At 42.1% G+C, this 22,502-nt stretch overlaps 1 protein-coding gene across 1 annotated transcript; it reads right to left on the reverse strand.

The window, feature by feature from the left end:
- Positions 1–427: 427 nt before the first annotated feature.
- Positions 428–22,307, reverse strand: cdh1 (cadherin 1, type 1, E-cadherin (epithelial)). The gene is made up of 18 exons (XM_034100955.2): positions 21,918–22,307; positions 16,709–16,823; positions 14,242–14,330; positions 13,788–13,979; positions 12,794–12,934; positions 12,205–12,360; positions 11,123–11,267; positions 10,189–10,361; positions 9,545–9,673; positions 8,639–8,824; positions 8,200–8,444; positions 7,226–7,368; positions 6,989–7,080; positions 6,716–6,848; positions 5,226–5,444; positions 2,457–2,587; positions 2,020–2,163; positions 428–1,373 (listed from the first exon to the last, which is right to left on the reverse strand). The coding sequence occupies exons 1-18, from the start codon at positions 21,966–21,968 to the stop codon at positions 1,158–1,160; spliced, it is 2,700 nt and encodes an 899-aa protein (XP_033956846.1). The 5' UTR covers positions 21,969–22,307; the 3' UTR covers positions 428–1,157.
- Positions 22,308–22,502: the final 195 nt, after the last annotated feature.

A 22,502-nucleotide genomic window follows, 5' to 3' on the forward strand; every position in this document is an offset into this window, starting at 1 on the left:
GTTTTAGTTGCAAAACTTTTACATTTCAAGCATGTTGTCAAAAATAAGAAAACATTTGTAAAGCCAGTTTCATACGTCCTGCCCGAGGCGAGGGCTGTGGCTGAAGGCAGGCCCACCCAGGTTAGTGAGCTGTACATTGTACCACTAGCTGGAGAGGAACCTGGAGCTCTGCCGTTGCTCGGCTCGCTGGGGTCTGCCAGCGAGCTCATCATTAACAGACGGACACATCTGGGTTGAAGTGAACACGGAAGTGCTGTGCAGCCGTTTGAACTGCGTTCTCAAAGGAATTCATTGAAGAAAAGTCTAGTATGCTCATCTCACAAGAGAAGTGAAGAACCACTGCTGCTTCGGTGTACATTAAGAATGTTGGATGCGTTTTAGTGAAAGATTCATTTCCATCCGTGAAACAAAAGAACATTCACAAATCCATTGTATTAAGATAACTTTATAAAAAAATTCAAATAACAAAGCGTTTGCAATAAAGTAACATTGGAGGTTACAGCAAAGTGTGTTGACATTTCAAAGTAATAAAGATGTCAACTGAACAGACATTTTAAAAAGCATTTATTTAGAACTCATTGAGCGCACCCCTACAGGGTTATGTGGCGCGGGCTGCTACCTGGGTTCCCCCTGATCATTTGATTTCATTCCTCAAACACAACAATGCAATTTCACTGAATCAGTACCAACTCCATAAAAATTAAATAAAAAACGGGAAAGATATTAAGTACCATACATGCCACAATTATAGAAACATTACCAGCGCAAATGCAAGCATCGGTGTACGTGTCCAGTGTCATCAGGCAGCGACCACACGGGCAGAAACATCCAGAAAGGAACATGGAGACTGGTGACGTGGCTCCAGGATTCAAAGAACAGAAAGAAACAAAAAGCAGTTGGTCTAAAGGCTAGAACTAAACAGGGATCCCACAGACGGGCGGCGCGAGCCCAATGGTTCGAAACGGGGAACTCATGTTTAGAAAAAGAAAGTCATCCTTCGGCTCCTGAGCAGCGGCTGGACAGGACTGCTCCGCCTCCCCACAGAGGAACATCTGTGGGCTGCTCTTTCCCTGGGGCGCAGTCATTTATCAGTTCATGGTTACATCAATTTTACATTCACAGAGCCATATGTGCATCCACCTATCCCTATCATCAGTTTACAGCATATCATCATCTTCTCCTCCTCCGTACATGTCGGCCAGCTTCTTGAAGCGGGGCCCCCAGTCACTGAGGCAGTCGTAGTCCTGATCCCCGCTGCTCGACGAGTTCAAGGAGGAGAGGCTTCCCGCGTCCGATCCGCCTCCCTCATAGTCAAATACCAGTAGGGAGTCGTAGGGGGGGGCAGTGGGGTCGTTGTCGGCGGCCTTCAGGTTCTGAGAGGAGCAGAGGACACATGAGGTCATTTAAAAAAGGACTGGCTCACCTAAAGCCAGTTGAGTAGCACTTGAAACGCTTGGCTCTATGAAGCCTGGTGTACTTTATGATTCTGTTTTCTTCAAGCTTGTATCTTGTTGGTCGAACGCACTCATTGTAAGTCTCTTTGGATAAAAGCGTCAGCTAAATGCAATGTACTGTTAACAGAACTTATTATAATTTATTTATGTATTTATAGCACCGTTATGCAAGGAACGATTAAAGAATAGAGGATGATGCAACAATTGTCAAACCATATACGAAAAACCCTGCTGTGAAAGGACCCATCATTTGGAAGAAAGACAATGCTCGAGATCAGAATCTAGAATTAGAAATGTGGTAATATCGTCCTCATTTCAAACGGACATGTGCTTTCCCCATCCAACACTGATTCATAAAAGCAGCAGGGTTTCCCACGCAGACATTACTTCATACCGTCACGGTATCATTATAGCTGCCCAACTCAGTTTCAATAATAAAATATCTTTTTGAAATGGGTCATCGACAGCGACCCACGCCGGCCTCCACCAGGTGGCGGTGTGGTGCTACTGGGGGAAGGAGGCCGAGCGTGGAGCAGGGGGGAAAGAGCTTGAATGCTAGACTCACATCCACGATGAAGTTTCCGATTTCATCTGGGTTGGCGGGGCGGGGCCGGTACAGAGGAGCCGGCATGAAGTTCGGCAGCACGTCGTCTCTGATGACGTCGGGCCGGTTGTCTAGACCGCGGTGGAGAACACCCAGATCATAGTCCTGGGGGGGGGGGGGCACAGGGAGGGGTTTGAACCAAAGATAATGAAGCTTTCATAATAAACTTATTTATATGTTTAGATGGAACATGCTGGATTCTACCCAACCGTCAGACGCCAGTGCTGCGGCAGTTATATACCATGACGTGGCAAATGTATGCAAAACGACATATAGAGTAAAGTGTAAAGGAATACACAGTGTGAATGTTGATTATATTATTATAAGTAATACTTTTCAGGGTGACGTATTGTCCTTTTTACATGACTTCCTTTATTGGACCCGACGTCTTCATTTACCTGATCGTCCTCTCCGCCTCCCTCTTCATCGTAGTAATAGATGTTGTCTCGGATGTCGTCGTCCTGCAGTAACGGTTCCTTCTGCTCGCCTCCTCTCCGTCTCGCAAACAGAAGCAGCAGCAACACCAGCACTGGAACCACAGCGCACACACAATTACCCCACAGCAGAACACATTACACCACCATACGGCTCAGACGTTTAAGAAGGAGACATGCCGTTTGTGGCGCCTTCCCACTGCAGCACCTCGCACGGCGTGGCAGTTTTACTTTTAGCAGCTGTTTTTGATTTAGTCTCAACACGAAAATGGTTATTAGTTTTAGTCACAATTTTAGTAATTTCTATCCTTCATAGTTTTAGTCGATGAAAAATGACATTTTAGTCAAATGTTTCCTCTTTAAACCAATTCAGTTACAGGTTTCTGACAGTGGAGTCAAAGCGACCGCATCAAGTGTTGAAATACGTAAAGCAACATTTCACTCTCTTAACACTTTACTTGTGTAATGTCTAGGGATGGGTATCGTTACGTCTTTTTTACAGTACTACTAGTCTTATCGATACTGCTGATCGATCCGGTACTTTAACGGTATTCTTGTATTTACTTTTTGTTATTTTTAAAGGGAAAAACTAACAAATTGTTAACCGAATTAATTGCTTTATTTAAATGTGAAATATATATAATTATGTTAACATATTGTACTGTACTTGAGTAAAATGTTGAGGTACTTTTACTTTACTGGAGTATTTAAATGTTTTTCTGTGTACTTCTACTCCACTACAGTTCAGAGGTACATGGTGTACTTCTGCTCCTCTACAGTTCAGAGGTACATGGTGTACTTCTACTCCACTACAGTTCAGAGGTACATGGTGTACTTCTACTCCACTACAGTTCAGAGGTACATGGTGTACTTCTACTCCACTACAGTTCAGAGGTACATGGTGTACTTCTACTCCACTACAGTTCAGAGGTACATGGTGTACTTCTACTCCACTACAGTTCAGAGGTACATGGTGTACTTCTACTCCACTACAGTTCAGAGGTAAATGGTGTACTTCTACTCCACTACATGTATTTAATACCTTTAGTTACTTCACAGATGAATGATGTGAAATATAAGCAAGTGTTGAATCAGACTTTAGTTCCACCTGGAGTAAATCCACCAGCTACCCTGCAGTCTACAAAGTACTTCAGACTAGCTGCACCTTCACCAGCTACCTGCAGTCTACAAAGTACTTCAGACTAGCTGCACCTTCACCAGCTACCCTGCAGTCTACAAAGTACTTCAGACTAGCTGCACCTTCACCAGCTACCTGCAGTCTACAAAGTACTTCAGACTAGCTGCACCTCCACCAGCTACCCTGCAGTCTACAAAGTACTTCAGACTAGCTGCACCTCCACCAGCTCTGAGAACACTTTCATGATCAATCATTATAAAACATATATATATATTATTCTGAGATGGACCAATCTGCACAACGACTACTTTTACTGTCGCTACTTTCACTATATTTAGATGATCATACTTTTACTTGAGGAACTCTTCCTACACTGGTATTTTTTTACTTAACTACAAGATCTGAGTACTTCTCCCACCTCTGCACACCTGATGTGATAACGTTACTCGTAATTGGGGCAACAGAGCTACGAGTTAAGGAAGTGGAAAATGGTGCATTTCTCCGACTGAATATGACGCCTTTTGGCCGGCTGTTTGGACAGACTACTCCACTCGCGTCAACGCGCTCACACTAATGGCAAACGAGCATTGTCCACATCGAGCCTTGTAGAGCGTCTCTATACTTCTGAACGCAGATCTGTGTGCCGCTGCAGAGTGTCTGTTAGGCCCCGCCCCCACACACAGAGACACAGGGAGATCGCTCTTCTGGAGTGAAGAGAGCGGAAATAATGATATTGCAAGTTAGAAACGTAAGATGCATTTTAACAGACAAGACGGAGACTTGGGGGAAAATACCCTGCATTTTGAATGTCCGATAGTCCACCTTACACCTTAGTCCCGTCTCCACGCATTTTACAAGGTTCTTCTCCTGCCGTCTGCCTGCAGACTTGTATCAGTATGTTGTTACTTCAGCATCATTTTGAAATGTGTATTACAATTAAATCACGGTCAAATATGTTCATGTTGTTGTAGTTGTCGCCCCCTTGCCAGCGATTCTCTGACCAATCAGCAGTCGAGTGTTTACGTCACTAGTTTAGCATATTCAGCCCGGTTGTTGGCCCGGTAAGAACCTCGATTTTGGAGGGCCAGAAAAAAGGTGAACGAGTAGCGCTGAGCCGGAACTACCCCTAGTGGAAAAGCAAAAAAAAGGGGTCCGGGTTGGCCCGGCCGCTCAAACAGTGCTACGCGCTGCAGTGGAACAGCACCATTAGTATTCTGTGTGTACCAACAACCCACTCTTCCTCCTCTGACCATAGAGCTCCATGGTTACAAAGCAATGTTATATTATTAAATTGCTCTCTGCAGAAACTTTAGAAAAGCAGCCCAGACCAGGTAGCACTCCACAACAGCTACACATGTTGGCCATACAGAAATGATACACATAACTTTTCAATCGTCTTCTCTCTACACAACTCCCAATGCAGGGTAAAACATTTTAAGGACATTTCTTTCTTTTTTTTGAGAAATTGTATATATCTTTCCAATAAACCTAATGTGCAGTGGGGGTTGAATAATTTCCATTGCAACTGTAGATGTGTTTATGAAAACTACCGTTCCTGGAGTTATGACAAAACACTAATCTCATATGAGACTTACTGAGCAGCAGCAGGATGCCTCCCAGTATTCCCAGAATGACAGGCAAGTCAGGGTCCCCTGCCACACGGCGTTTGCAGACCACTTCCTCTCCGGTGCAGTCACACACTTCGGCCTGAACCGTGCTGTCCTGCTCCAAGCCCTGGTTGTCTGCCAACCTCAGGACCACAGTGTAGTCTCCACTGGGCAGCTCTGTGGCCAAATGCAGGAGTATGCCCGTTTCTGCAACAAAGAGAGACAAAGGGACATTTATGTTATAGACTCTCACACTTTGTTATTTTGTCAAATTCCAACAATATTTTCACAAAAAACACTTTAGCACACATTATATAATTGCCATTTTTCAACTCTATATCTATCCAACACCCCTCCTCCATCCACCCCCACAATGAATATCGACCAATCACGTTCTTGCTTGATTTGCGGGACCAGCGTTGCAGTCGGGAAGAAAAGCAATGTGGAGCGGCAGCTCCCCGCTTCATAAGGAGTGTGACCTTTCCTTCTGGCAGAATCTACACATCAGCCCCATTGAACAGCCGAGTCGTGCAGCCTATGCAGCACATGAGGGCCAGAGCTTTACTCCGTGTGTTGCAACTTGCATATTTATTTATTGCACTTGACGCACACACACGCATGGCGTAATCTCCACTGGGGACAGGGGGGACATGTCCCCCCCACTTTTCGAAATCCCATTTGTGTCCCCCCACTTTACAAATATGTTTAATATTTATTTATTTTACCGCAAGCCGTCATCGCCACGGAGGAGCACACAGCCTCTGTGAGCGTGAGTGAGAGAGCGAGAGAGATAGCCTTTATCTATTAAAGATAAAGTAAGAAATCATTCCAGTGCGTACTATAGGACAGTACAAAAAACAGTTTAAAAGGGGAGTGATTAGTAAAATATGCATAAATAAAAAGAAAGAATGCTGTACGTAACATAAGATAAGAATAAACAAGTTTAAATGATTTGTTGTTGGTTGTGATCATATTCTAAAGATGTTTTGATTATTGAAACGTATACAGCTCCCTTTCATAGAGTGTTGAGAACTGTATCCATCAATTCATGTTGTGCTCAAAGTGCACCAGATTGATGCTTTTAACTTCAACATTTAAAAACAAATCTTCCCGGGGGTGCATGCCCCTGGACCCCCCTAGAGAATGGGAGGTCCCCCCCCCCCCAAATAAAGCGGGTTAAAATAATTAAATTGCATACATTTTCTTTTAGTAAACACTGGAAACGGGTCCCACAGACCCAAACAGCACACTAAGGTTAAAGGTCAGCATATCATAATGTTAAAATGTGCTAAATATATACACTGCAAAAAACAAAAAAAAGAGTAAAAGTAGCCCACGACTTGTTTTATTTTTTGAAAGTAGCTCTCATCCTAAAAAAAGGTTGGCGACCCTGGCCTATAGGCTTTTCCTGGGACTAGCCATTTGTGTTTGATCATGTGGAAAACAACCATTCAGTTGTGATTTAAAAGTGTACATACTTGATGCATTCATCCTAGCGGTCCAGTTGCTATTGGACAGGCCCTGTAGAGAGACGCTGTACGGAGCAGTGAAGCCTGGTCCGTCTTTATCCGTCACCGCCAGCAGGTGGGAGGCCGGTTCCTTGTTACACAGCTGAGAAAACACAAGGAATCCCGTTAGAAAAAAAGTCCTAAAGCAAGAACATTTTATCATTTTCTTAAATGGAAAAATTAATACAATTATTATTAAAAATAAATAGGAAAAAGGTTTAGCACTTGGGAAAGGACACGTACCCTGATTAGACGTTCGGTAATGGTGGGGGCATTGTCATTAACATCGTCGAGCTGAATAATGAGAGTGCCAGTTCCTGTGGCTGGGACTTCATCTGGAGCGGTGACAGACATACACATTAACATCAGGACAACATCTTCATTTTAGAGAAGCTTAAACATCACCGTGAGATAGAGCCACATTTGTTTTAAACCAGTGCAGGCAAGCATATACAGCTGCAGGTCCTGACTGCCACCTACCATTGTCATATGCACCAATGAGAACGGTGTATTTGTTGTCCTTGACGAAGAGGGACTCTCTGTCCATGGGGTTTTTTACTTTGATCAGGCCTGTGTCTTTGGCCACGCTCAGCCAGCCAGCGGGGTCTCTAATTATTCTATACCTGCACATAAACAAAACAACATGCTAATATTATGCAAGTCAGCTCACCAATATCATGTTTTAACTTGGGGCGTCACCGTTCCCCTAAGTGTTGCTTAGATATTTGGCTGCTCATTAACAAACTAAAACATATAGGATTATTTAAGATTTAAGATAATTGAATGAAACATCGAGATATCAGAAATGAACAATCTTTGATGCATCATTACCTACTGTAAACTGAATTATCTAGATGATCTCAAAGCAAGAAGATGAAAAGGATATCAAGCTACTCATAGGATGGAACAGGAACTATGTGTCGAGCTAGCGAGTTAGCATGAGATGTAAGTGAAGGTGCTTTCTAGCAGCTGGAGGAGCAGCCAGCAGAAACACCATGCACGGCTTCCATTTAAGCAGGATCAACATCTTACTCAAAGAAACATTGCATTTAATCCCACGGCAAATCATATCTCAACTCTAATATGTTGAAAAAAAATTAAACAAATGAATTTTTATTTACTTCATTTACAAAGAAACATGTTCAAATTAAGTAAATCTTTTCTGCACCCTAGTTTCTATAAAGTTAAGAATAATTGCATCAGCGACAAACAATAAAACTCCAATCTGTATATTCATAACATTAGATTATCAATTCCCATAATTGTCCTGAGAGCTTTGGCACCACCATCTGCATGGTTGCTTGTCTGATCAAGACGTGCAGTCACCATCAGCAGGCTCAGGCTGTTGGGGATGAATACATCCCTCTGTTGCCTTTCTGAGGTGAGAGTCAAGGGATCAGCTTAAGCTTGTTTAAGAACAGGAAATGTTATAACACGGTACATTTTGTTCTTACATGACTTTCTGTTTTCGGGCATAGTCTGGGTCAGAGGCGGTGTACTGCACCACCTGAGCGTCAACCTCAAGGTCTTCCCGTTTAGTCACATGCTTCTCCATTGGATCAAAGATTGGAGCTTCATTGACATCCTCCACTGTCACCACCACTGTGGCCGTGGCAGTGGGCAGAGGAGTGGCAAAAGGAACCTCATTCTCCACGGCAACCATCAGAGTGTGCGTGCCACTCTTCTCAAAGTCCAGCCCCTGGTTGGATGGAAGATCAAAAGCACAGTTCATCACAGCTCTCACTGCGGTCCAACCCAAAGGTACCTGTTTTACTCGTTATCTGACAAACAGAGCAGGCTCATGCAAACCAACTATAGAACAATACATTTATTGTAAAAATCACTAAACTTTATGAATTCGGCGAGAATGCACAATATTAGTTTCCTTCCTACCTTGACAGTCGAGATGATTCCTTCCAGCTTGTTGGTTCCTGTTTTCACTGTGAAAAGTCCTCCGGGATCACCATCCACGATGGTGAACTTGGCGTTCCAGGCTGGGGAATGTGGCTCGTCTCCGTCGGTTACTGACATGGTGACGACCAGAGTGTCCGCTTTATTTTCAGCTACTGATGCCTCATACTGTGGGGAATGGAGGAGGGGCAGAAAGAAGTGAAACACATAATGAAGACCAAGATCTTTTGAATGCGTGGTGTTTTTATGATCCGCTTTCATAACGGGCGGCAGTGGCTCAGTCTGTAGGGACTTGGACTTTGGATCGAAGGGGCGCCGGTTCACAACCAAAACAATACGGAGTGTGGACTGGTTCTGGAGAGGAGCCAGTTCACCTGCTGGGCCACTGCCGAGGTGCCCTTGAGCAAGGCACCTAACCCCACAGGGGTTGACTGGCTGCCTCTCAATGCATGTGTGTATGTACAACTGTGTGTATTTGTATGTGCGCACAAAATACATAACTGTGTATTTGTATGTACCTATATAAGAAGCATTTGCATGTATACAAAACTGAATTCCTCAATAAAAAGGTCCATCCTCTTCATGCACTTTAGTTCAGTACTTCCCTGTGAAGCTATGGGATCTTCTGCTAATAATGTCAATAATAAACTTCCAGGACCCATACTGAGCTCCGATCCTACAAGAACTGCTACTAAAAGGAACATTAGCAGTCTTTATTACTAATAATCTTTGACATCACCAAAAAGGTTTCCGCAGGAAACCTGTCATTGACCGTCTATAAACTGGAGCTGTCATACATCAACACATCAGTTTGAAACCACTACCTAATGAAATTGCCAGCCACGAGCTTGACAGACATCATTCCAGTCACAAGGATGTCGTACTTACCAATGGCTGAGTGAAGACCGGAGCGATGTCGTTGCTGTCTGTCACAGTAAGGATTACTTTGGTTTCTCCGTTTAAGCCTACTCCCCTCATGTCAGTGGCTTGTACAACCAGAGTGTACTTTGGGTATTTCTGTTCAAAGAGACGCGTGGAGTTTAACTCAACTGGAAGCCTTACATGATTTGCTCTCATTTCAAAGAACCCATTAAAAAGCTTCAAGTACAAATGTCTAGTATAATCGCATTAGCCTCAGCAGAGACAGATGTGTCGCTGCGTTAGCGTGGCAACAGTACAAGATGCAGTCGAGAAGCTATACAGATGTGGAGTTTTGATCAAAATGGAGTTCAATAATGGCCATGGTGAGAACAAGGGCGGGGGGGCAAGCGACCATAGGATAACATTACAGGAAAAAGTAGAAAGAATGCCTCAGACCCTGTTTGGGGGCATTTCTCTTTCCAACTACAAAAGCAGTTTATAGCCACAAGATAACTTCAGTGAAATGTCATTCAAAAAAAATCCCACCCAAGCTTTATTTAAACCATTGTACTTAAACCAAATAACACTAGTTTGTCTGAAATAAAGGTGATTTCAAAAGGTTACATGTGAAAGCACACTAAGACAGGTGACATTGGTTTTAGAGGTCTCACCTCTCTGTCTAGCCCACCGGCATTGACTCTGATGACTCCGTTCTGGGGGTTGATTTCAAACAGGTTGTGTGCGGGCAGTTTTGGCTCCTGGTCTATAATTCTGTAGAGGATATCCGAGTTGTCAGTCAGTGGCTCATCAGCATCGGTGGCAACAACCTTGATCACCTCTAAACCTGAAAAGAGAAGAGTGCAAATAATGTTCAGAGGTTTCTTCAAAGTTCGCAGAACACTTTATTCAAAAGTCACCTATCATGCTATTTTTAGGCAATAGCATAGGTCTCAGATATATACAAATATATTAAAAAACATGTCTATGAATTGTTTTGCTCAAAATACCAAACAGAACACCCATTCTAGCCAGGCCTCATGTCCCTATAGTTCACTCCCTGTTACAAAAGTGCTCTCTTGTGAACTGTTCAGACCCGACGAGTAATAAGGGATTATGACGGACATTTTACGATCCTGTCCGTCAGAGACATGCTTTGGCCATGGGGGACAGCAGTGGGTCTCCACCTCTTCAACAACAATACGGTGTTTACAGAGGCTTATTGACAGAGATATACATATACTGTTGGTAGTGGTCAATGTCTCCAAGCGTGTAAATGTAGCCCTGTAAATACGATGTCTCTCTTGAAAAAGAGATCGATGATCTCAATGGGACCGTCTGGTTAAGTAAAGGTTTAAAACTAAAAAAAGTGTTTAAAAAAAAAAAGTTTTTTAAAAATCGCAGTAGATTTTGTCAGTCTCACGACGGTATTGGGACGTTTATTTACCGCGATACCACGATATTCGGTATATCGTTACATCCCTACTAACTACTATTATGCATCATGCACAGGTAGATTTAGAAACCAAAACATTCTTGAGACAATTATTTTTCTGGCCGAGAGCCATAGTTTCATCTGGAAACATATGTTGGGAATCACTGACGTACCTTTTGCCGAGGCCTCAGCCACTTCCCCCAGGTAGGTGTCTTGGGAGAAAACAGGTTTGTTGTCGTTCTGGTCAATCACTTTCACATTAATTTCCATTGGTTCCTCGCCCTTTCCTGCATCATCTGCTACCGCGTGTGCTAGGAACTGCATACAACAAAAACATTTATATTATAGTACTATATATGAAAGAAATCCATTTCATATGGCGAGCATGCATAGAGACTGTTTTCAGATGTGATAATAGAGGATGATATGGAATGACGTCCCGAGTCGAGCAACTAGGGCTGCTTGATTATGGCAAAAATCATAACCTCGATTATTTGGGTCATTAATTGATATCACGATTACTTTGAAAACATCCATTTATTAAAAAATGTGAACAGTATGTTTTTAACAGTTGATTACCCTGAACTGTAAGTATAATTCAACTGAAAAACCAATACAAAATTATCGTTTTATTTCGATTGTTGTTTTCATAATCGTTGCAAGCCAAAATCGTAATTGCGATTAAAATAGGGTTAATTGAGCAGCCCTAGCACCAAGTTTGACAAGCCTAAACGGCTGTGATTGGTCTCATCAGTGAAAAATAGTACAGGTGCATATCGATAAATTAGAATATCGTGGAAAAGTTAATTCATTTGAGTAATTCAATTTACAAAACGTGAAACTCATGTATTATATTGATTTATTTCAAGTGTTGCATGCCACGTTGCATTGATGCAGCAATTCATGCTACAGAGGCACAACCAAGTACTGAGTGCAAACACATGAACATACTTTTCAGAAGGCCGACATTTCTGTATTAACAATCAGTTTTTGTATCAGTCTTATCTAATATTCAAACATTTCTGGGTTTTCATTAGCTTTAAGGCGTAATCACAAAGTTTAAAACAAATAAATGCTGGAAATAATTCACTTTTAATTTCAATTAATTACATTTTTACAAAATTCAACTTTATTGAGATGCACCTGTATGTAGTAGTATTACACTTCTTTTGTTTATTCAGATTCTAAACTAATCCATTCTGAAGGGAAAGCACATCCAGATGTGTGTGTGTGTGTAAACCCAAGATGTGCTCGCCTGGTATACAGCCTTCTGCTCTCTGTCCAGGGGCTGCGTGAGGTACAGAGTGCCAGAGTCTCGGTCCATGGTGAACAGGCCAACAGGATCCAGATCAGCTCCTGGACCAGTGATGCTGTAGAAGATCTTCTTCATCTTGTCCGCATTGGATCGGATCTGGAAAAAAAGCAATACGGCCGAGTTAGGGCTGAATACACGAGTTACAATAATGCAAAGATATTGTCACAATAGTTTGAATTAAACTGCATTAACATCTGAGATACAGCCGCCTCAGTCAACTGTACAGGCACGGTCATATCAGCCACAGAGCGCCTGAGAACACACATACCATTTCATTTCCTGAAAGCAACTTGTTGTACAATAAAACAAGGTGATTGTTTTGTTTGAATTAATGTAACATTGGCTTTGTTTTGAGAGCAGTGGAGAGACACGACCACAAGAACATTTGGAGCTATATTTAAATTGACATTAAATGGAAAAACAGAATGGGAGCAGAATGACGATGACTGAATGACCGTGAAGGAGCCCTCCTTTACAGAAACAGAGACTTCACATACAGATTAGAGTGAAGGGCTTGAGTTGCTCTTACCCGAGAGACTTTCAGTGGGAAGGGTCCTCTGACGTTCTCCGAGAAACTGATGACAGGAATGACCCAGTCTCTCTTCCTCCTCCTCAGCCCTGCACTAGCTTTGCGGAAATGCAGAATGGGCACCGGCTGATCGGCGACACTCTGAAAGAACATGCTCACAATAGTCAGTTGTTTGGCAGCAGACATTCCACTCATTAGCCTAAAGTGCTGAGACAGAGAAGTTACCATGACAATGAAGACATATCTGATCATGTTACTTTTGTACTATATCCTATTATATACTTTAAAGTCATTTCTGACAGAATGACTTTATTCATCCAGGCTAAAGAAACCTGACACACAAGATGAAGACATACACAAAGCACACAATCAACTTCAGAAAATGGGTAGCAACATAAATGATAATTGCATTAAATAAGGCAAATACAAGCACATGTTTAGCACAGAGGCTGTTTGGCCACAGACTTGTGTTTGTTTGAACTGTTATACTAATACTTATCTCATCATCTCTTTAAACAGCAATGGTTATTGCAAAGCGTCCCACAGGACCAGAAACATTGGCAGAGAAATGTAATTATAGCCTTCATTAACACATAAGGGGCTAAGAAGTTTAATATAGGCACTAATAAACAAATAAGTAGTCCTAGTATCAATCTGAAATGGCTTAAAGGACATGCCTATGGAAATACTCACAATAACTACATATTCATACGCAGCCACAGAGGGGCAGTGTTGTTATGAACAGGTGGTGTGTGTGTGTGTGTGTGTGTGTGTGTGTGTGTGTGTGTGTGTGTGTGTGTGTGTGTGTGTGTGTGTGTGTGTGTGTGTGTGTGTGTGTGTGTGTGTGTGTGTGTGTGTGTGTGTGTGTGTGTGTGTGTGTGTGTGTGTGTGTGTGTGTGTGTGTGTGTGTGTGTAACATATTGTTTTGAAAATAGTTTTATTAAGACTAAAAATGTATTCTCAAACACCTTTTCAATAGTGTCACTAATCCTACCTGAGTCTTATTAGCAGGGTCCACTTTAGTATGGTGGTGATGGTGCTGGTGCTGGTGGTTGTGGTGTATGTGGTCTCCATGGTGATTGCTATGATGCAATACTCTGACAGGAACACTAATTTTGTGTCCTTGAGAGGTCCAGGTGTGGACGAAGAAATCCTGGTTCCCACGAATATGTACAAGTTCTTTCACCTGGAGGGGAGACAACAGTCGTCATCGAAGACCAGATTGGTGCAATCACGTTTAAATGTAGCCTACAAACCTGACTGTGAATATTGCTGTATTTTGCAAAACGCAGGATTGTAGCACAACAAGGAAGTTAAAGCAGTGCTGTGCTATTTAAAATGTGAATGTTCAATACAAATATTCTGTCACAATATCAATTCATAATAGTTAGAAATTGTAATCTCAATGACGATCACATTTTGCAATTGAGCCTTCCATGTGTACTGACCTTCAGTATGCCGTCTCCCTGTACCGTGAAATGCCTGTCATCACTTTTGAAGACAAAGATGGTGCGGTCTGTGCAGTCAGTGAAGGCCACTAGAATTAAACAGGAGAAATGGTCATACGTTACAAATGCAGTACATTCAGAGAAACATAGCAAGAGCTGGCAATGGAGAAAAGCAGATGTTCTAGGAACTACACAAAGTCAACTAAAGAAACACTTTCTCGACACTGGATTAAAGAGAAGAGTGTATTTATAACTTATTGATGGCCATGCTAAAAGGAAAGCAAAAGGATCAAATAAAAGAGAAAACTAAATCAGATAACACGGTCTGATTTCCGCAGCAAGACTAAGAAGAGATTCCACCCGAGATTTGCTACAGGAAGCTTGTGATGGCAAAGAAAAGCCCAACTCGGGCCGTGGATCAACCAAAAGGCCACCTTGAATTAAAGCGCAGCTCACTCGTGTGCTCTCACCCCCCAACATCTAGCCCAATGCATGCTGGGATATTCTCTAGTGCAGTGTTTCTCAAACTTTTTCATACCAAGGACCACTTAACCAATAAAAAAACACTCGCGGACCACCTAACTCCACAAATATCCAGAAACACATCGTTTTTTACAAATCGCCTGAAAATGGTACAAACAAGTGGCAACACGTGTGATGAAGGTGTTTATCTGGGCTATATCATGCAGTTGAAAGTGAAACTTAAGCTCGCTCCATTGCGGAGATAGTCCCGCGAGAGTGCGGAAAACTTAAATGTATTTATTTATTTCAAATGTGAAATGTTACCAATATTCTCACGGACCACTAGGGGCGCTCACGGACCACCAGTGGTCGGCGGACCACACTTTGAGAAGCACTGTAGCCAGTATCGTGGGGCTGGCCTTTTTCCAAGTGGCTGTGACTAAGAGATAATAAGCAGTATAGTGAAGTAAAGGTGGTGATAACTTTGACTGCTGTCGTTGGTTTTTCTCAGTTGTGACCAGTGTTGGGACTAACGCGTTACTGTAACGCGTTACTGTAACGCCGTTATTTTTGGCAGTAACTAGTACTCTAACGCATTACTTTTTAAATTCAGTAACTCAGTTACCGTTACTACATGGTGCGTTACTCCGTTAGTTTTTTTATATAGTCAACAGCCAGGCGAACAGAGATGAGAACTGTACTTAAGTACAGTACTTGAGTAAATGTACTTAGATACTTCCTGTGTCACATGCGGAGACGCGCTGTGGGCGTGTGTGTGTTGTTTACTAACAAGACTGTCATGGCGGCGGCGGAGCTCAAGTCTAGTTTCTCCACCTGGAGATATTCTCACTATTTCACTTTTGTCGAGCACAAAGAAAATAACGTTTTAGTTAAATGTAAGTCGTGTCCTGGCGGGTCAAAGATCCTATCTACTGCCCAAACCAGTCGTTCAAATCTCTTAAAACATCTGCAGAAACAACATGCTGGGACGAAGCTAGCAGCTAAGACCACAGAGACTCAGCCGACGCCACTCCACCTGCACCTGCACCGAAGCAACAGCGGCTGGATTTTAACCAAGGGACTGCTCGCCAGGGAGAAGTCGATAAAGCGATTGCACGGTATGTTGTAGAACACATGCAGGCTATCGCTACAGTGGAGTCACCCGCTTTCAGGGAGCTAGTTAGCATGATAGCATGTCCGGGCGGCACACGGCATATGGAACGGACAACTTTTTCCAACTACCTGGAGAAAGAATATACAAAAATGTAAAGCCAGCTAATATCGATGCTATCCAGATTGCATATAATGCATGTCAAGTTGATCAACAGATTGTATTATTCTCCAATGCAATAACAGAACTGAAATGAAGGCTATAAGGGCATTAATATAATGGGAGCCCTTTTTTAAGTAACTAAAACGTTACTTTTCACAGTAACGCATTACTTTCTGGTGTAAGTAATCAGTAAAGTAACTGAGTTACTTTTGAAATGAAGTAACTAGTAATGGTAACTAGTTACTGGTTTTCAGTAACTAGCACAACACTGGTTGTGACTTTTGGTAAAAAAAATCTACTTCTACATTAATATTTTACAATGGAGTCGAAATAACTGTGGTTAAACCAATCGTAAACCTCCCAGAGCAGAGCAGAAGCCTGGTTCATTATTGTAGAACATTGTCATAAACAAGCAAAGATTTCACAATCAGACAAAGACATAAGCCGCTATTTGAAAAGCACATCCTGCAGAACCGGCTCGGGCTCTGCTGCACCTGCAGGTAAGAGCGTTAGGTGCAAGCTGAGACCTGAGGTAGTTTGGGAGTGAGAACAATGTGAGCAGCTAATCTGAGTCAGTCGAGCACGTTAGTAAAGCTCAGGAGTTTTATCCATGGCTTTAACTTATAGATCCAAATGCTATAGTTCAAATGTTCCCATTGACCATGGGAATCAAACAACCCAATTCCCTTCAAGTGTTAACCAAACAGTGAAAGCTTCACAGATTGTTCCTACCTTTCCCCAGTCGTGTGTGTGGCTTCAGGCGCTGTGTGGACACTTTGAAGATGAACCTGCTTGACTTGAATCCAGGTACACATGTTGGCTCTTCGGCAGGCACTAAGACAGAGGCCTAAGAGAGGAAACAGACTTCAATTCAATATAAATCCAGATGTATGGAATATGGGTAAAACAGTAGCTGACAAGAACTGTTATTCAGTGGGATTTTGTTAAGGAACTTTAAAATGGCACTCCTTGTTATTAACAGTAGACAACATGTATGCCCCGTTTCCTCAGCAGCTCTGCTTAACTCCAATCAATTTTAGTAGCAGGTACTTTATTTGTTTTCCCATGCGGACAGTCCGGCAGGATTCTCAGATGATCGCCATTACAACGCAGCATGAAAATGACGTCATCTTTAACAAAACACTTACTGAATCCTTTTAACAGAAACCAAACAAAGAACCTCTCCACTTAGTCAGCTACTTTGAGGGATGCCATTTGACCAAGGCAAGTTTATTTATATAGCACTTTTCAACGCAAGGCAATTCAAAGTGCTTTACAAAAAAGAAAAAATGAAAGACATTAAGCATTAAAAAAGAAAAGCTAATAAAATAAACATTAAGGAATAAACATTAAAAGAAAAAATACATGGATAAAAGTTACAGTGCAGTCTAAGATATGAATAGTTCAATTAAAAGCAGCGGCAAAAAGAAAAGTCTTCAGCCTGGATTTAAAATTAGTAAGAGTTGCAGCGGACCTGCAGGTTTCTGGGAGTTTGTTCCAGATATTTGGAGCATAATAACTGAACGCTGCTTCTCTATGTTTAGTTCTGACTCTGGGGACAGGAAGCTGACCAAAAACTGGGTTCAGTTAATACAATAATTGAGGTCACTATAGAGTGCCACGGTGATGTGTCCTAAAAAGTCATGTCATGACTCATTGTGAAGTGTTTCTCCGTTATGTGCAGCCCAAAAAATAACCCCATGACAGTCATGGGGTTAACAGATATTTCCATCAGGGATTTTTGTTGATCTATGGTCTATGATATAACAAGACAATGTAAAAACAACCAATTGCATTAAAAGTACTGAGATCTCCAGGTGAGTAAGGACTTTAAAATGGTGTATTTTGTCCAACCATTTATTAAAATCATATCAAAAGGTCAAAGACAAATATATTTCTTTATTTTAAAAAACACTATCAGCAAATTTACATTTTCATATTTGGTAGGTGGTTCAAGTAACAGTTGAATAATCATCAGAATGGCTGTGAAGGACTTCACACAGGACTTGTTATAAGAAAATGTGATTCTTTTAAATCTATCATTCACAAAATTGTAAACTGTGAACTTGTTCTTGAAATGATTACTTCATCACAATTCATATATAAAAACGACTAATGACTAATGTGTGAATGAAAATAATTCAATTGAGACATGTTGGGCTGGAATTCAACCTGCAGACAACGTCATCAACGGCACAGGGCGAGGCCGGCAGACCCATCGATGGGCAGTGTCACTACCCGATCTGTAGGCTACTGTGCATGTGCGAGATGGTCCGCCATATTGGACAACTCCAGACGGCAACCCAAGTAGAACAACAACTCTTTTTATTGGGTTCTTTTATTTGGGGTTTAAGTACATTGTCAGAATAAGTGAGACATGAATTTAACTTCTGTTAGACAGCTATCATACTGAATACATATTTACTGTGAATGTATGCAAACATGTATGGCATATGGCTGTCTAACAGAAGTTAAATTCATTCCTCACTTATTCTGACAATGTACTTAACCCCAAATAAAAGAACCCAATAAGAAGAGTTGTTAAATAATAGTGAAGTCACGTTGTAATAACAATAACTCATCTCTCTCGAGTTTTCCTTTTGAGCTTTAGCCAAAAGCTACTGTTTCAAGTGTCCTTCTTGGGTTGCCGTACGGAGTTGTCCAATATGGCGGACCATCTCGCATATGCAATATGGTCTAGCTGCGGCCGCGGCCAGTACACGGCGGTACATGACAAGCCCACCTGACACGACACTACGGTGGCTGAGAGGCACCACCGTTAAAAGAGAATTGACGAGATGTACATCATACAGCCCATGTAGTATAAACATTGATTTTAATTTCTTACAGTAGGAGAGGTTTTGGGGTTTAGGTTTAGGAGGGAGGAAGGAAGATTAGGAAAAAAGGTAGGGAGTGGTTAGGGTTAGGATGGGGGGAAGGGAAGGGTTAGATTGAAGGTAGGGAAGAGAACTGCTACCCGGGAACGTTCATACTGGGTAGTTTATTTAGTTTAAAAAAAATTATCCAACGAGTTAGAGACCACAACGGAAGTGTAGTACCGCCGTTTGGCCACAAGACTCCGGCGCACTCCTGGGGGCTTGGTTCAACCTCCACTGTCCGCGGCCGCAGCTAGACCCTTCTCAGCCACCGTAGTGTCGTGTCAGGTGTACTATCGTGTACCGCCGTGTACTGGCCGCGGCCGCAGCTAGACCCTTCTCCGCATATGCGCAGGGCTGGGCTGCAGATCGGGTAGTGACCATAGATAGTGACCATGGATGTATAATAAGAACTGGATACAGCGTGGGAGGCGGGGCCTCATTCATTCCTATGAGAGTTGCTCATTAGCACATGACAAAATGGCCCAACTTTTGAAAGAGCGAAACGTCACAGATTACCCGGCATGCCTGAGAAGTACCCGTATGTGCACTCATAGAGCATGTGTGTGACTATCCGATCCGTCACCCTGCCCGATCGGTTCTGCGCATGTGCGAGAGGGTCCGCCATGTTGGAGAACTCCGGACGGCAACACCAGATGGACACTTGACACAGTGGCTTTTAGCAAAGCTCAAAAAGAAAAACCGAGAGAGATGAGTTATTGTTATTACAACGTGACTTCACTATTATTTAACAACTCTTTTTATTGGGTTCTTTTATTTGGGGTTAAGTACATTGTCAGAGTAAGTGAGGAATGGATTTAACTTCTGTTAGACAGCCATATGCCATACATTTTTGCATACATCCACAATAAATATTTATTCAGTATGATAGCTGTCTAACAGAAGTTACATCTATTTCTCACTTATTCTGACAATGTACTTAACCCCAAATAAAAGAACCCAATAAAAAGAGTTGTTAAATAATAGTGAAGTCACGTTGTAATAACAATAACTCATCTCTCTCGGTTTTTCTTTTTGAGCTTTGCTAAAAGCCACTGTGTCAAGTGTCCATCTTGGGTTGCCGTCCGGACTTCCGGACCATCTCGCACATGCGCAGAACCGATCGGGTAGGGTGACGGATCGGGTAGTGACAATGTGCAACTTTAACCACGCCGCCCAAAAGGCTCGTTCACATTAAGCACGTGAATTTGCGTACACGTAACAGCACCGCGCGTTCATGACAGCATGGAACTGGATTTATATTAACGAGGCGGCAGTTAGCAGCTAGCGGCTAGCTAGTAAATTATGCTAAGTTACACATCAATTGTTATGTACTTGTATATTACGCTGACATCAGGATCTAGTGATATCCAAGCAACAGAGCTTCATTTAGCATGATACTTGTGTGGGTTGTACATGAAACCACTTGGTAATATATAAAAATGTATATGTTGAAGCCTGTTATGATCAATTCCGAGTTAAAACTTTATCTAAAAAGTAAAGCTGATGATGGATTACTGTGGTGGAGTTAAAATAACAATAGCCTATTTCTTGTTGAAATGTGATGGAGTAGAAGGATAGTAACTGTGATTATTCATGTTAAGTAGCCCACAAGTAACTACAACTATTTTAAGTGCAATAAGAAGCTACAGGAACGTTAATCTACGTCAGTAATATTAACTTTATTTAATACAACATTTACGGTACAAGATTTACATCATACAGCCCATGTAGTATACTATTTTACAAATGAAGAATTACAACAAACATGTGCAATATATCCATTATTACAGCTCCGTGGGCAGTAAGGCGATATGGTCCGTTGTTATTGTGCATCCATGGGTAAAGAGAAACTCATGTAGTGATGAACACGTAACATGAACGTGCCGGGCAGCGCGGTCCCGTGGGTTAGATGCGCGTTCATAATGCAGAGGGAAATAACTCTCAGAATAACGTTTTTAGCACATTTTACAACTTGAGGAATGAATGTTTTTAATAAGGGCTATACAAGTGTTCATACTGGGTAGTTCATTTAGTTTAAAACAAATTATCCAACGAGTTACAGACCACTCTTTCCCAATGTAAGTCAATGGGAAAAAGTGTTTCCGGGCCCAGCAACCAAAAGGAAGTGTAGTACCGCCGTTTGACCAGCACGAATATTCTCATCAGACTCCGGCGCACTTCCTGGGGGCTTGGTAGTGACAGACACTACCGACTCCAGGGCAAGCCCCCAGGAAGTGCGCCGGACTCTGAGGAAAATATTCGTTGTGGTCAAACGGCATTACTACACTTCCGTATCAGTCGCTGGGCCCGGAAAGACTTTTTCGCTTTGATTAAAAGAGACTTCTGTAAATCGTTGAATCATTTTTAAACTAAATAAACTACCCAGTATGAACATTTGTATAGCCCTTATTAAAAACATTCGGTCCTCAAGTTGTAAAATGTGCTAATAACGTTATTCTGAGAGTTATTTTCCTCTGCATTATGAACGCGGATCTAACCCACGGGACCGCGCCGCCCGGCACGTTCATGGGACATGTTCAGCACTACATGAGTTTTACCTTTAGCCTACCCATGGATGCACAATGAGAATGGATTATATGATTATATGAATACTTTCGTGACGTTCGTGAATGCTCCAGGGAGGAAGAGTGAGAGTCAACTCCGAAAATGGCGATTTGGTGCTGCTTGTGCCCAATGGGTTGACAGACTCCTCAACATATTGCTTTTAAATTACACAAGATGCTTCGCAGCATTGTTAAATGGTCGAATCAGCACCAATTTAAATTGAATTTCGCCATTACCTCCCCCCAACAACCTGGCTCCTTTGAGTCAAATACAGTGCAGAACTGCGGCAAGTGGTGTGACAAATACAAAATAATTTACTGGAATAAAAAACGAAATAACTTAACGTTACAATTTCCAAAGACACGAACTGTTCTTAACACATACGAATAGTGTCCTATCAGTATCCTATGGTAAGAAAATGTACCAAGTATATTTATCGACAGAAATGAGCAGAAGCAGTAGAAGAGTTTAAATAAAGTTACAGCCGGAAATCTCACCTGAAAAACGGCGATTAAAATTCCCAAAACCGCGAACTGAGCGGTCCCCATCTGCCTGTACTCCGCTTTCAGTATTCCTCGCAATGTAATAAATAATAAATATATTCCTTGACGAGTTTGCGTCGTGTCTTCTTTGTCTCCTCTCCTGAAGGAAGTTACTGACTGAGTGCAGCTGGGCGAGTTGCTGCAGGTACTTTCAGCGTGTGACGTCAGCTCACAGGTGCGCAGGTTCCTGATATGGGCATAGAGGCTGAACACACCTGAGGAGACAGATACCCGCAGTTTCTGTTAGCCTGCTTCCTGTCGATTTAGAGGTAGCAGATATACGACATGAAATAGTATTAGTAATACACTGACATCGTTCACTGAGCTGTATGTGAGACAGATGAGTGAGCAGCTTTCTGTCTCATTTCCTCTTACTGACAACCACAGTCTTTCCCCCACCTCCTCTCTATCTCTCTCTGTCCTTATATGGTCAGTGTATGTTTTGGTCATTGGATTTTCTTTTCACAAATGGTTATTCAAAAACAAAAAACGAGTGGATATTTAATTTTCGTTTTAAAATTGAAATACTTTATCATGGTA

Source organism: Pseudochaenichthys georgianus, chromosome 15, assembly GCF_902827115.2.
Source record: "Pseudochaenichthys georgianus chromosome 15, fPseGeo1.2, whole genome shotgun sequence".
Taxonomy (NCBI): Eukaryota; Metazoa; Chordata; class Actinopteri; order Perciformes; family Channichthyidae; genus Pseudochaenichthys; species Pseudochaenichthys georgianus.

What these genes read in the sequence shown, in the direction of transcription:
- cdh1 (XM_034100955.2), bottom strand. Translation starts at nt 21,968, where the DNA reads ATGGGGACCGCTCAGTTCGCGGTTTTGGGAATTTTAATCGCCGTTTTT. An exon ending in AGGGAGACGGCATACTGAAG is followed by an intron (nt 13,980 to 14,241) that starts GTCAGTACACAT and finishes TCTCCCCTCCAG; the next exon opens with GTGAAAGAACTTGTACATAT. An exon ending in TCGGAAACTTCATCGTGGAT is followed by an intron (nt 1,374 to 2,019) that starts GTGAGTCTAGCA and finishes TGCTCCTCTCAG; the next exon opens with AACCTGAAGGCCGCCGACAA.